Source organism: Oncorhynchus keta, chromosome 10, assembly GCF_023373465.1.
Source record: "Oncorhynchus keta strain PuntledgeMale-10-30-2019 chromosome 10, Oket_V2, whole genome shotgun sequence".
NCBI classification, from domain to species: Eukaryota; Metazoa; Chordata; class Actinopteri; order Salmoniformes; family Salmonidae; genus Oncorhynchus; species Oncorhynchus keta.
In genome coordinates this window covers 29,825,836-29,841,142 of record NC_068430.1, presented here as the reverse complement: position 1 = coordinate 29,841,142, position 15,307 = coordinate 29,825,836, and the positions used below count along the sequence as shown (strand labels likewise).

At 43.4% G+C, this 15,307-nt stretch overlaps 1 protein-coding gene across 1 annotated transcript in view; it reads right to left on the bottom strand.

Annotated features, from left to right (window-relative positions):
* Positions 1–15,307, bottom strand: part of LOC118388493 (multiple epidermal growth factor-like domains protein 6) — a 90,221-nt gene that overhangs the window by 23,839 nt on the left and 51,075 nt on the right. The window contains exon 5 of the mRNA XM_052526835.1: positions 6,739–6,861. Coding sequence (XP_052382795.1) covers positions 6,739–6,861 — 123 coding nt within the window. The remainder of the gene's footprint in view (positions 1–6,738; positions 6,862–15,307) is intronic.

Below are 15,307 nucleotides of genomic sequence, written 5' to 3'. Positions count from 1 at the left end.
CTACCTCAGTCCAGTGGGGCCCGTTGTTAGGTTTCCTAGGCCAAGGTTAGCGGCGAGGGTCACCACTCAAGGGACACTAAGGAGGTGGACTAAGACAATTATGGAGTGGGGTCCACATCCAGCGCCAGAGCCGCCACCGCGGACAGATGCCCACCCAGACCCTCCCCTATAGGTTTAGGTTGTGCGTTCGGAGTCCGCACCTTGGGGGGGAGGGGGGTTCTGTCACGTTCTGTCCATCGTTCGTATGTGTTTTCCTTGTTTTAGTGTTGGTCAGGACGTGAGCTGGGTGGGCATTCTATGTTGTGTGTCTGGTTTGTCTATTTCTATGTTTGGCCTGATATGGTTCTCAATCAGAGGCAGGTGTTAGTCATTGTCTCTGATTGGGAACCATATTTCGGTAGCCTGTTTTGTGTTGTGTTTTGTGGGTGATTGTTCCTGTCTCTGTGTTTGCACCAGATAGGACTGTTTAGGTTTTCACTTTTCTTGTTTTGTATAGTCTGTTCATGTATAGTCGTCTTTATTAAAAACATGAATAACCACCACGCTGCATTTTGGTCCGCCTCTCTTTCACCAGAAGAAAACCCTTACACTCCCCTTCCAGAGCCCTAGTGGCTGGTGGCACGCTATGTGGGATCTGGACTGGCACAGCTGAGCTCCATTGCCGTCATTACACGGCACCCCAACGATATCTATCTGACATGAAAGCAGCCTGATAGACACTAACAACCTGTGACCACATCCAAAACAAAATGTATCACAGTGGATTCTGGGAGGGAACAGAAGCCCTCCCCTGGGGGTTACAATATCTACACAATGGAGGGGGAGATTTTATTAATATTTATTTTTGGCCTTGCTGCTTGTAACCCCAACAGAACAGATTTAAATACTGTATAGTCAGAAACACTTAGCCAAGCCATAGTGTCCACTGTGCCGTTGGTTAGAGAAGCACGCAACCATTTCAATCCTTACTGTACTGTACATCCTACACCACCAGTATTCCTCTCTAGTTCTGTCTATAGATGAACCCATTCACTCGCATTGGAGGCATCTTTTAAGATGGTGTTTTTGGACAGAGTACATCCTCTACACATTATACCAATTTAGCTCCAAACTGCTGCCAAACTTCAGCTCAGTTCCATCCAGGAAAGCTGGCAGGCAGATGGGTTCTCTCTTTTCTGTCCATGCAGCATGTTTGTGTTTGGTTTTTAATGAAATCACTCCAAAGATGTGGCGCTGTTTTCCTGTGGACCATGGCATACTGTAAAAGCCCTCTAGGCTGGTTTCCCTGTGGACCATGGCATACTGTAAAAGCCCTCTAGGCTGGTTTCCCTGTGGACCATGGCATACTGTAAAAGCCCTCTAGGCTGGTTTCCCTGTGGACCATGGCATACTGTAAAAGCCCTCTAGGCTGGTTTCCCTGTGGACCATGGCATACTGTAAAAGCCCTCTAGGCTGGTTTCCCTGTGGACCATGGCATACTGTAAAAGCCCTCTAGGCTGGTTTCCCTGTGGACCATGGCATACTGTAAAAGCCCTCTAGGCTGGTTTCCCTGTGGACCATGTCATACTGTAAAAGCCCTCTAGGCTGGTTTCCCTGTGGACCATGGCATACTGTAAAAGCCCTCTAGGCTGGTTTCCATGTCTAGAACATGATTCCACAGAGCATGGTCCCAAAGCCTCAGCAGCCACAGGCTTACAGCAGCCATAAGGCCAGGAGACATTAGGCCAGTTTTCACTATTCATGGAAAAATAGTTTATCTTTGGTATTTATGGCTGCTGCAAGCATGACATGTACATGGATTTCTAGCTGATTCTCAGTTGTGTGGTTTGAATACAAATTAGGATGCACCTGACTCATGCAGCCAGATATAGGACGATGTACTGCATGTAAGATATTGGAACTCATTCACATAAACCAGAGTTTGACTATCTTCCAGAGCTGCACTGAAGTAACTCTCAAACTTAGTAACTCTCAAACTGAAAGTGTTTGGTAATTTTTTATAGTGACAAGACCTGTTAAGTTTAGAACTGGAGTCATGTCATATTTATGTTAGCATTACTAAACATGGGTTTCTACATGCATTATTTCTCCACTGATAAGTGGAAGCCTCCACTTCTACTGGAGTTATGTGGGCAGTACCGGGCTACACACAAGGGCACCAGTCCATCTCCATAGTAGGAGTAGACTGATAACACTGAGACTTCCTCTGCATTGCTGACAGAACATAAAACACGATCCTACTAGAGTGCACGATAGTACACCTGTCATCCAACAGAAAGTGATGGGAAGAGTTGTTCAGGCTTGGTCTAATGAGCTGGATGAAAATATTATATAGGGGAAAGCTTGACCCAGATGACCTCTTAATCATAAGGTATATTTTCATTCAGTTAAAATGACTCAAAACCAACAATAGTGTAACAGGCTTTTCCATATATGCCATAAACCCACTGAGATTTCATTTATAGGCAGTATTGCCCATGCAAGGGTAAATATAACAACAGAAGTGTGGAGTGTACTGAAGCACTCACCTGGCCCATGATATCCCTTGTTGTACCCATTGTAGCCATTATATCCATGGAAGCAGTCAGGCATATAGCAAATCCTTCTATGATAGCGGTGGTACAGATTGTTAGTACCCAAGACTGGATATATATGAGCCCCAAAACACCCCACGAGGAGCATCAACCATCCTGACAATGCCATGTCCAAGAACTAGCCTACTATATATTCTCACAGATAGAAAAAAAATGTATTTATGGCCAAAACGACAACTACAATACTGTTTGAGATATGTTAAAACAAGACATGAATATACAAAATATCTAAACCCTGCTTTGATTTTTCATTTCAGTCACATCTTGTGTAAAGGCAGAACAACTTCTTGCTCCCTCTGATTTCTCCCCACTCTATATCTCTCTCTTTTTAGTCTCTCCCTCTCTCAGTCTGCCTGCCTCCTCCACCATGTCTGTCTCCCATGTCCTGGACATTTAAGACCCTCCCCCTCCTCCTCCTCCTCCTCCTCTCCTCCACACTCTCCTCCAAGTAGCCCATATGCTCAAGCCTATGATCACACATGCTACTATAATGTACCATTGGAATAATGATATCGTATTTGACAGAAATTACATTATTGTGAGTGTTAAAAAGCCTATATTTAAAATGATAGTGATTTAGGACTATAGTTGGCAATGCTTTCCCTGCCACTTCAAAGGCTGATGTATGTAAAAAAAAAAAAAGTGATTGATTTATGGGATATGGCATGCAGGTACTAGAAGGAATGTGAAAAAAGATTTATTATAAAATAGCTCAACTTTTCTTTTGATATAGAAATGTAAGAAATACCTGCCAAAGTACAATATTGCCAGATCTGTGCCAAGGGTACAATTTTATATTTCGAAACCAAACATCGGAGAAAAGAATGAATCTTGCAGTGACCCCATCTACTCAGGAGCTCAGTGCAGTCTCTCATCCCTTGCCAACACATACATTTAAACAGTGGAGGCTGAACCATGACAGGTCTTCATTGGGTTGAAAAATAATGCATGAACGTGGTCAAAAACGATTGTCACGATTTGTACAAAAATGGCTCATATAAAGAACTCTGAAGCTGGTATGGGGTTATTTTCTACTTAAACATTCTCATTTAGACCCCAATCCCACCACTGGTGTGCGTGGCCAAACAGCTCTATTTTCATGTCATCTGACTATAGCACCCGTTCCAATCAAAGTGCAAATGTCGTTTAGCAAATCCAGGCGTTTACATTTGTTGGATAACATGACAATAGAGCTCTTGGGCCACGCACACCAGTGGTGGGATTGGGCCCTAAATGAGAAAAAGACTTACAGTAAAACATGGTGGTGGATCTTTGATGTTATTGGGCTACATTTTTGCTTCCACTGGTCCTGGGGCCCTTGTTAAAGTCAACGGAGTCATGAACTTTACTCAGTACCAGGACATTTTAGCCAAAAACCTGGTTGCCTCTGCCAAGAGGCTGAAACTTGGCCGCAAGTGGTTCTTCCATCAAGACAATATCCCCAAGCACACGTAAAATCCACAAAGAAATGGTTTGGCAAAATCATAATTTGCCAATTGCCATCTCAATCTCCAAACTTGAACCCCATTGAAAACCTGTGGTTTGTTTGTTTGTTTTGAAGAGGGCAGTCCATAAGTGGAAGGATATGAAGGATCTGGAAAGACTCCGTATGGAGGAATGGTCTAAGATCCTTCCTAATGTGTTCTCCAATCTCATAAAACATTTTAGAAAAAGTCTTAGTGCTGTTATCCTCACAAGTTGAGGTATTACTTCTGGGTTTTTAGTTGAGATGGACAGGCCTGTAGGCCTGCCACATCTCAGACAGCTCAGCACCGTCTACAGAGACTGTCAGTCATACAGTAGGAATGCACTCACCATCCCTATGCTGTTAGACATACCATACACATACTGTATCTTCCTACATCCATTACAGTGCTGTCCACACAGGCACTGAAAGCAGGCTTTTTAGGTTTTTAAGTTCAGTAAATATTATGAACTTATTAATGAGCTGATATGTTTTTGTCCATTAGACATCAGAGCAGATGTCCATAGAGAGTGGTATTACCCACAGCTGTGATAACATGCCTATTAGCAGTCTTAATAACCAAAACATAAAGTCTTTCAAAAACATTTCAAAAATGGTTATTCAGCAGTCCCCATTGATGAACTGTTTATGGTTCCATGTAGAACCCTCTGTGGAAAGGGTCCTACGTGAAACCCAAAAGGGTTCTACCTGGAACCAAAAATGGTTCTTCAAAGGATTATCCTATGGCAACAGCCAAATAACCCTTTTAGGTTCTAGATAGCACAAGTTTTTTCAAAAAGTGTATCATTATTGTCTCCTTCAGTTAGCATTCACGCTGCACATCATTCCAAACAGGCTTCTCCTCAGGGCTGGGTATAGCTACATATTGAACTTATCACTGCCATGTATTCAACGAATTACAGACATTCTCCAATGGAAAACATCAAGCTGAGCAAAAACAAAAACAAAAAAGTGGAATTTTAGATATGTGTGGCTTATTTGTCTATTAGACTTGGGTTCAAGCAGTATTCGCTTTCTTTCTTTCCTTTGGAGGCAGTGGTGTTGATGGTGGTAGTGGTAGTGGTGGTGTTGGTGAGGGTGGGGGTGATGGTGGTAGTGGTGGTAATGGTGATGGTAGTGATGGTGGTAGTGGTAATGGTAGTGGTTATGGTAGTGGTAGTGATGGTGGAGGGAGTGGTGGTGATAGCAGTAGTGGTGATGGTGGTGGTAGTGGTGGTAGTGGTGGTGATGGTGGTAGTGGTGGTAGTGGTGCTGATGGTGGTAGTGGTGTTGATGGTGGTAGTGGTGGTGATGGTGTTGGTAGTGATGGTGGTGGTAGTAGTGGTGGTGATGATGGTAGTGGTTATGGTAGTGGTAGTAATGGTAGTGGTAGTGATGGTGGAGGTAGTGGTGGTGATAGCAGTAGTGTTGAGGGTGGTGGTAGTGTCAATGGTATTGATTATAGTAGTGACGATGGTGGTAGTAGTGGTGTTAGTATTGATGATGGTAGTGGTGATGTGGTGGTAGTGGTGGTAGTGGTGATGGTGGCAGTAGCAATGATGGTGGTAGTGATGGTGTTAGTATTGATTATAGTAGTATTTGTAGTGGTGATGGTGGTACTGGAGGTGATGGTGGTAGTGGTGGTGATGGTGGTAGTGGTGGTGATGGTGGTACTGGAGGTGATGGTGGTAGTGGTGGTGATGGTGGTAGTGGTGGTGATGGTGGTATTGGTGATGGTGGTGATGGTGGTATGGTAGTAGTGGTGATGGTGGTACTGGAGGTGGTAGTGGTGGTGTTAGGTGGTAGTAGTAGTGGTGATGGTGGTGGTGATGGTCATACTGGAGGTGGTGATGGTGGTATTGGAGGTGATGGTGGTGATGGTGGTAGTGGTGGTGATGGTGGTAGTAGCAGTGATGGTGGTAGTGGTGGTGATGGTGGTAGTGGTGGTGTTAGTATTGATGATAGTAGTAGTGGTAGTGGTGATGATGGTAGTAGTGGTGATGGTCATACTGGAGGTGGTGGTGGTAGTGGTGGTGTTAGTATTGATGATAGTAGTAGTGGTAGTGGTGATGATGGTAGTAGTGGTGATGGTCATACTGGAGGTGGTGGTGGTAGTGGTAGTGATGGTGGTAGTGGTGGTATTAGTAGTGCTGGTAGTGATGGTGGTGGTATTAGTAGTATTGTTAGTGGTGGTGATGGTGGTAGTGGGGGTGTTAGTATTGATGGTAGTAGTATTGGTAGTGGTGATGATGGTAGGAGTGGTGATGGTGGTACTGGAGGTGATGGTGGCAGTGGTGGTGATGGTGGTAGTAGCGGTGATGGTGGTAGTGGTGGTGATGGTGGTAGTAGTGGTGATGGTGGTAGTGGTGGTGTTAGTATTGATGATAGTAGTATTGGTAGTGGTGATGATGGTAGGAGTGGTGATGGTGGTACTGAAGGTGGTGGTGGTGGTGGTGGTAATGGTGGTATTAGTAGTGCTGATGGTGATGGTGGTAGTGGTGGTATTAGTAGTATTGGTAGTGGTGATGTGGTAGTGGTGGTGATGGTGGTAGTAGCAGTGATGGTGGTAGTGGTGGTGTTAGTATTGATGATAGTAGTATTGGTAGTGGTGATGGAGTACTGGAGGTGATGGTGGTAGTGATGGTGGTAGTGGGGGTAGAGGAGGTGAGGAGGACTTACCTTGGCAGGTCTTGCCGTCGTCCTTCAGCTGCTGACCAGAGGGACAACTGCAGTAGAAGCTGCCGATGGTGTTGCAGCACAGAGCCTTACAGCCTCCGTTAGTCTCCTCACACTCATTAACATCTGACAGGGACAGACAGACGGATCAGTCTCACAGTAGCATACGTAATGGTACCAATGTTACAGAAACATCAATAGAGTACAATACTGTAGGAGACAGTGCTTCTAAATGACAGAGCCACAGTCATGACAAATAACCATGAATTCACTAGCATCATGATTGCTGAGGAAATAAGATTGAAGAGTGAGAAATAACCTACAAGAAATGAAAGCAGTGTTTGTTGTTATCCTTGAAATTAGAAAATATCTGATGGGTTAAGTGTTTCCTTTTGTTTAACTAAATTGGAAAATTACACACAACATCCATCATTATGTTCTCCCCCTAACGGGACATGCAAGAACTGCCAGAACACCAGCTAGTCACTTGGTAGAGCCAGTGATTAACTAACTTCCCTCAACCACAAAAGTAGAAAAAAAGCTTTCTCTTTCATTTCATGTCAGATAGAGTTTAACTCCAATGTCTTCCAGGGATGAGTTTGGGTCTGGTTTGTGAGGTTTGGAAGAGCTGCTTTAAAGCTTACAGAAAGTCATGACAACACTTATCAGGCCAGTTTCCATCTTTAGGCAACATATTCAATCTCCAATGTAAGAAAACTGACTCTCTCTGTAATCCAATGTGGCACATCAGATTTGTTTAAACAATTATTTATGATATTAGCCTAATATGTCTAGTTTGACTTACCAACCTTACTGTGAGTTTTCATGTAACTCAACTCTCTGAGATGTGTTTCAAATATATAGTCATAGTTTGACTGTAACCACAAGCTTTCAAGAAACCATCTTGGTAACCATAAAACCCCTGCCAGCGCCTTCATCAGCACATGAATAAAGCACACTGGTCAGATGAGAGAAACTCAGAATTTCAGCCAATAGAAACCAGACAACCAGATAGTCTGCCAATCACATAATGGCAATGCAATGCACCCTTAAAAAGCAACCATGTTTCCATCTCATCTATATCCCTTACACAGCCTGTCAGAGATGTCATTCAACTGACCACATGTATTCTCTCTCCACTTCACTGTATACACACACGGACCCAGATCCGAATCAGGTACTGACAGAAACCCAATCTATCTTTAGCTGGAAAAGTGAACCTCCAAAGGTCATACAAATACAGTACAATCAGGGTATTGATGACTGTAAAGTAATATAACTGTCTTCAACAGGACTGCTTTTCTTTCTTCATACCATTGATGGAATGCTACAGTGCTGTGAAAGAACGGATGAGTGGGTGATGAGAAAGAAAGGGGTAGGAGGAGGAGGGTACTTGCTTGGCACTACTAATAATTTTATAGCCCACTCTATGTCCATAAACAGAGGAGAGTCATGGAGTGATTCTGGGACTGCCAGAGGAAATGGTGGTGAGTTGTTTTCCTGTTTCAATGTATTTTTAGTGCATTCAGCCACCGCCAGCACTAACCAGCCAATTACAGACCTGGTATTTCTCTCCTAGTTTACAACGTCTGGACATGTAAATGCCAAAACACTGGGCTTTATATTCCCCATTCACCAAATATCAAAACAAATGCCTCTTCTGTAGTTCTACTAAGCATATACGGTGAGGATGATTTTCCACTCAGAGTAAAATTCCAGGGGAATAACACATTCCTGTCTCCTGCCTGTGAACAGAATGTGACCTGAACGTGACCTGCAGATCAAGGACCTGACTCCGGGGCCCTGGGGAAGTCCTGGCTGTTTTCATGTCCGTTTCTACGGGGTCAGGAAGAGTGGGGCTGGGGGGATGCATCCTCCCCCTGAGGACACACACCTGAGTGGCTCCCAGGTTTCAAGCTGGGTCAGAGTCTCGCTCATGTGTCATTCTGCTCAATGGGAAGGAATGCTGAATTGCCATGGATCAAGTCCCACAAGGTCACAAGCTTTCCTGTCTTCACAGTGAAGGCAGAATGGAGAGGGGAAATGTTAAATAGATACTAACTAGAGTATGCTAAACAAAAATGAAAGATATTTCCTGATTGTGAAAGGAAAATGAGAGAAGGGAGAAGCCAAGATGTGTCTATGGGAGAGTTTGTAACCCTACGCCGAGACATGTATTATTACTATTCATCATCAAGAACAATGATAAAGACTCCCTCGGTGTCAAAACAGGTTCCCACGATGATTAACCCAGTGACCTCTGAAATTATGAGTGGCTCGCCTGGTGATTGGTGCACAGGCTATACCCTCACCTGACTCCAAGCGACAGCAGTGGGATGCTCTTGTCTCCAGTGCTGGTACAGGTAACCTTAATCCACATTGAACCCACATTACATCTACATTGTCCCCCAACCCCTTCATCCGTGTCCCCCAACCCCTTCATGGAACAAGAAAACTCAAACGCAATGGACTACTGTCCTGCACATTTTCTGACCTTTTAATATCAAGAGTTAAGTTGAAGACTCAAGCTACTTTTTCTATACCCCTGATATCTGTCATGGGGGTAAAGTATTTATCATTTCTCCAGATGAGTTACTCCGATGTTGGTGTGAGTTGAAGTAAACTCTGATCCCCAAGTAAAATGTCAATATCCTTCCATCCAGTCCCTGCCACTGTGTGGACCTCCATAGAGTCAGAGCCACCAGTCACACATAGCCTCACTCTATTATATTACTGTAGGACAAGCTGCCAATGTAAAGGAAAGGGCTACATTTGCTTTATTACTCTTTTCTCTCAGGAGGTAATTGGAACGGTTCATTGTACATATCATGAACACCGAGCCAACATAATTTGACCCTGAATCTGCTCCTATAACCACTACTCATAGTTTTATTACTGATGAACCACAGCTACTTCTACTACAATCACTGTATCTCTACATTCTGTAAGACAAAGCAGACTGTCTGAGGGCCCAAAGGCCTAGCCAAGCTTGCCCATGCTCCAGGTCAGGGTTAGAGGAGGCCTAAAGAGCTTGACTCACCAAGCAGGCAGGGAAGAATACACAGCTATAATTACACGTGATGGATATCTGTGTATAGGGGTAGCTTGTAGCGTAATGACAGAGTGACATGAAATCTGGACACCAGTACCCAATAGTTAACCCCAGTCTCAAAACATCCAGTTTGTTTAGTCAGAGGATTCTGAATGCTCAGAAGACCAGCCCACTGTCCAGAAGGGTATCAATAACCCTCAGTTTCTGATGCACAGGAGCACATGAATGTGTGTATGTCCACACGTACACACACACACAAACATACACATACACAAAGGCCTGTGTTCTCTGCTCTAGCTGTCTATTTAGCTGGTTCTGATCAGAGCTATCCCTACACAGTGAGAAGGCCTCAGTGAACTGTCCATCCTATCGTCCATACCATATAACATTTTAACAGGCCACCAACTGGACCTTCAGTGAGTCTGTCCTCCAATATATTCATGGCTCATTTATTCTTACTGCCAGTTAACGACTGCTGGCACTCACCCAGACACACACAGCAGCCCCCAGAAAAATATCATATCACTGAACATCTGCCCCTTCACTGTGTCCAACTCAGCAGGATATCTATACATTATACATATATACAATCACAAGCCAGGACTCACATTATGTGCTGCTTTGTCAATTACTACTAAAGTGAAAACACACCAGACAAATATAAATAGTGTATTTCCCAGGAGTGGACATTCTGTTCCTAAATAAATAGTAAAAAAGAACAGAAAACAAACACTCTTTAACTAATAGCTACATTCAAAAGTGATTTGTTATGAACTCTGCCACATGTAAGAACTGGGTTACATTCGTGGGCTGTATTGTGTGACCTCCTGTGATAAGGATTACCGCCACTGTTCCCATGGGGCCTGGGTTAATGTCTGAGTAGGACTGTAGGGGTCTAACACTAACACTGCACCGTACTGCAGCCTGATCATATCTTGGTCACTGCCCGGAACATTAGAACATTGATCAAGAGGAAGCCACAGATAGCCCTGGTCTGTTTCCTCTTATGGTCCAGATCTAAAAACATGCTGCTTTCATCTGCCTGACTGGGGTCCCCTCCTTGTTTGCCAGAGCTGCATTCACCAGGGGACAAGCTAAGGTGAAGCCTGGGACACCAGCTCATAGGCCTCTAAAAGGAAAGGTCTGAGAGGCAGGATATTAAAACTGATGATAACTTGAGGATATGGGAGAGTTATCCCTGGACTAGGTCAAGTATTTCAACAAGGTGGATTAGAAATACATGTTGTTAGATCATATTAGATATGACCATAACTAGACCCTCAGACGAACCATCAAACAGGTAAAGCGTCAATACAGGACTAAGATTGAATCCTACTACACCGTCTCTGATGCTTGTCGGATGTGGCAAGGCGCAAAACTACCAGATGAGCTAAATGTCTTTTATGCTCGCTTTGAGGCAAGCAATAATGATGCATGCATGAGTGCACCAACTGTTCTGGACGACTGTGTGATCACGCTTTCTGTAGCCGATGTGAGCAAGACCTTAAAACAGGTCAACATTCACAAAGCCACGGGGCCAGACGGATTACCAAGACGTGTACTCAAAGAATGCGCGGACCTACTGGCAGGAGTCTTCACTGACATGTTCAATCTCTCCCTGGCCAAGTCTGTAATACCTACATGTGTCAAACAGTCCACCATAGTCTCTGTGCCCAAGATAGCGAAGGTAACCTGCCCAAATTATTACTGTCCCATAGCACTCACGTCGGTAGCCATGAAGCGCATTGAAAGGCTGGTCATGGCTCACATCAACACCATCATGCCAGAAACCCTAGACCCATTCCAATTTGCATACCTCTGATGCAATCTCAATCGCACTCCACACTGCCCTTTCCCACCTGAACAAAAGGAACACCTATGTGAGAATGCTGTTCATTGACTACAGCTCAGCGTTCAACACCATTGTGCCCACAAAGCTCATCACTAGGGTTGCACATTTTGGTGAATATTTAGAGGGGGAAACTTTCCATGGGAATTAACGGGAATATATGGGAATTAATGGGAATATATGGGAATTAACGGGAATATATGGGAATTAACGGGAATATATGAGAATTAATATTACTACCATTTAAATGTAGATGTTTCTTGCATTGGATATATTTACCATATCATATGTAAACAGAAACATATGTGAATGAACATGTTGTTGTGTTCGTTGATGCAAGAAACCACTTATTATTCCTGTACCATTATCACAGAGAATCAGATCAATTATGCTCCCTTCTGCCTATTGGCTACTTGGCTTATTCAAGCCCGTCTCAAAATACAGCACTGCCCCTTTAAGACAAAAAAAAGCTCTTCACCTGACTTGTTTTTCATAATATCTAGAAATGTACACATTTAGTGCTCTTATAGGAAGCAATCACTGCCCTATTGTTGACTACAAATGATCTATAACTGGGCCGACAACTCACTAACTAGAAAAGGATATGAACAAAATGTTCACACGTTGCTACATGCAGCTCTTGCTTTGATCTCAGAACAAGTGCATCTACTTAAGACCACAGCTATAAACACAGTCCAGTTCTAAATAAATGGCACAGATCCATATGTGGCCATGGTCTATTTGTGTATAGGCCTACTACAGCTCTGACTGGTGATGCCACACTGGTCTGTGTAGAGTTCTGGCTGAGTCTTGCTCAATATGATTGTGTTAATTAACTGTTAAGACTCAGTCCTTGGGGAGCTGCACGACGGTCTTGGCTGCAGCTTAGAGGGAACCTTGTTCATGACTAACTATTACTTTTTTACGTTTACTGACAAGGTCATATTCAGCGGGTCTTGCGCGTTCATAAATTCATCAGTTACTCTGCGCTCTGGCACACTCCCTTACCAAAAATGTTTGCAGACAGAGTGCAGTATAACTGTAGTACACTGAAGTGTAACTGTAGTTAAAGTAGAGTAAACAGTGGCTTGCGAAAGTATTCTCCACTCTTGGCAATTTTCCTATTTTGTTGCCTTACAACCTGGAATTAAAATGTATTTTTGGGGGGTTTGTATCATTTGATTTACACAACGTGCCTACCACTTTGAAGTTGCAAAATATTTGTTATTGTTAAACAAACAACTTAAAACTTAGCCAAAAATATTTAAACTCCGTTTTCCACAATTCCTGACATTTAATCCTGGTAAAAATTATCTGTCTTAGGATCACCACTTTATTTTAAGAATGTGAAATGTAGAATAATAGAAGAGATAATTATTTATTTCAGCTTTCCCAGTGGGTCAGAAATTTACATGCACTCAATTAGTATTTGGTAGCATCGCCTTTAAATTATTTAACTTGGGTCAAACGTTTCAGGTAGCCTTCCACAAGCTTCCCACAATGAGTTGGGCGAATTTTGGCCCATTCCTCCTGACAGAGCTGGTGTAACTGAGTCAGGTTTGTAGGCCTACTTACTCGCACGCGCTTTTTCAGTTTTGCCCACAAATGTTTTATAGGGGGTCAGGGCTTTGTGCTGGCCACTCCAATACCTTGACTTTGTTGTTCTTAAGCCATTTTGCCACAACTTCAGAAGTATGCTTGGGGTCATTGTCCATTTGGAAGACCCATTTGCGACCAAACTTTAACTTCCTGACTGATGTCTTGAGATGTTGCTTTAATATATCCACATACATTTCCATCCTTATGATGCCATCAATTTTGTGAAGTGCACCAGTCCCTCCTGCAGAAAAGCACCCCCACAACATGATGCTGCCACCCCCACGGTTGGGATGGTGTTCTTCGGCTTGCAAGCATCCCCCTTTTTTCCTCCAAAGATAATGATGGTCATTATGGCCAAACAGTTCTATTTATGTTTCATCAGACCAGAGGACATTTCTCCAAAAAGTACAATCTTTGTCCCCATATGGAGTTGCAAACCGTAGTCTGGCTTTTCTATGGCGGTTTTGGAGCAGTGGCTTCTTCCTTGCAGAGCGACCTTTAACTTATGTCGATATAGGACTCGTTTTACTGTGGATACAGATACTTTTGTACCTGTTTCTTCCAGCATCTTCACAAGGTCCTTTGCTGTTGTTATGGGATTGATTTTCACTTTTTGACCCAAAGAACGTTCATCTCTAGGAGACAGAACGCGTCTCCTTCCTGAGCGGTATGATGGCTGAGTGGAGCCATGGTGTTTATACTTGCGTACTATTGTTTGTACAGATGAACGTGGTACCTTCAGGTGTTTGGAAATTGCTCCCAAGTACAAACCAGACTTGTGGAGGTCTACAATATTATTTCTGAGGTCTTGGCTGATTTCTTTTGAGTTTCCCATGATGTCAAGCAAAGAGGCACTGAGTTTGAAGGAAGGCCTTGAAATACATCCACAGGTACACCTCCAATTGACTCAAATTATGTCAATTAGCCTATCAGAAGCTTCTAAAGCCATGACATCATTTTCTGGAATGTTCCAAGCTGTTTAAAGGAACAGTCAACTTAGTGTATGTAAACCTCTGACCCACTGGAATTGTGATAGTGAATTTTAATTGAAAATTAAAACAATTGTTCGGAAATTACTTGTGTCATGCACAAAGTAGATGTTCTAACCGACTTGCCAAAACTATAGTATGTTAACAAGACATTTGTGGAGTGGTTGAAAAACGAGTTTTAATGACACCAACCTAAGTGTATGTAAACTTACGACTTCAACTCTAACTATTCACCCACCCCAAAGCCAATACTCTGTAGAGCCACCTTTTGCAGCAATTACAGCTGCAAGTCTCTTGGGCTTGGCACATCTAGCCACTGGGATTTTTACCCATTCTTCAAGGCAAAACTGCTCCAGCTCCTTCAAGTTGGATGGGTTCCGCTGGTATACAGCAATCTTTAAGTCATACCACAGATTCTCAATTGGATTGAGGTCTGGGCTTTGACTAGGCCATTCAAATACATGTAAATGTTTCCCCTGAAACCACTCGAGTGTTACTTTAGCAGTATGTTTAGGGTAATTGTCCTGCTGGAATGTGAACCTCCATCCCAGTCTCAAATCTCTGGAAGACAGAAAGAGGTCTCTCTCAAGAATTTCTCTGTATTTAGCGCCATTCATCATTCCTTCAATTCTGACCAGTTTCCCTGATGATGAAAAACATCCCCACAGCATGATGCTCCCACCACCATTGTGTTCTCGGGGTGATGAGAGGTGTTGGGTTTGCGCCAGACATAGTGTTTTCCTTGATGGCCAAAAAGCTCAATTTTAGTCTCATCTACCAGTACCTTCTTCCATATGTTTGGGGAGTCTCCCACATGCCTTTTGGCAAACACCAAACGTGTTGCTTATTTTTTTCTTTAAGCAATGGCATTTTTCTGGCCACTCTTTCGAAAAGCCTTGCTCTGTGGATTGTATGGCTTAAAGTGGTCCTATGGACAGATACTCTAATCTCCGCGGTGGAACTTTGCAGTTATCTTTGGTCTATTTGTTGCCTCTCTGATTAATGCCCTCCTTGCCTGGTCCATGAGTTTTGGTGGGCGACCCTCTGTCGGCAGGTTTGCTGTGGTGCCGTATTCTTTCAATG